Genomic DNA, 476 nt, shown 5'->3' on the forward strand with positions numbered 1-476 from the left:
CGCCGCTCACGTGATAACCGCTGGCGTGGATCCTCTCCTCTCTCGGCGAGGCGACGCCATTGGAGATCGATCGAGACGAGGAGGAGGAGAGAAAGTAGGGTTTTGGGATTCGTCGGAGGAGAGAGCGAGATGACGAAGAGAAGAAATTAGCCATGAGAGAGGAAATTGGGGAGAAGAAGGGGAGGATGGCGTTGACTCGGGGGAGTGAAGAGAGAGGGAGTTCTATACGGAAGACCAGCGGGTCCCACCATTTGCATGATGATTCCACGCTGGCTCGACACCATCGAGCTACCCCCCGTACAATACAGCAATCTTGTTTCTATTGAGATTATTTTTTAGGGGAAAATGCTTCTAGCCCCCAAAATCGTAACAAGTATGCTTCCCCTTCCTAAGACTTTTTCAACGCTCTAAAAAACCCCAAATTCGTAATAACTATGCTCTGAGCCCCCAAAACACAAAGCCCAAGAATTTTACAC

General features: G+C 49.8%; 1 protein-coding gene across 1 annotated transcript in view; it reads right to left on the reverse strand.

Moving 5' to 3' along the window:
• The window catches only part of LOC109827034 (alcohol dehydrogenase 1B), a 20,304-nt gene extending 20,100 nt beyond the window's left edge, over positions 1 to 204 (reverse strand). The window contains exon 1 of the mRNA XM_020394002.1: positions 1 to 204. This exon is cut by the window's left edge and continues 120 nt beyond it. Within this exon, the coding sequence (XP_020249591.1) occupies positions 1 to 154 (154 nt within the window). The 5' untranslated portion in view covers positions 155 to 204.
• Positions 205 to 476: the final 272 nt, after the last annotated feature.

The sequence above is a fragment of the Asparagus officinalis genome, unplaced genomic scaffold (genome assembly GCF_001876935.1).
Source record: "Asparagus officinalis unplaced genomic scaffold, Aspof.V1 AsparagusV1_Un3, whole genome shotgun sequence".
NCBI lineage: Eukaryota > Viridiplantae > Streptophyta > Magnoliopsida > Asparagales > Asparagaceae > Asparagus > Asparagus officinalis.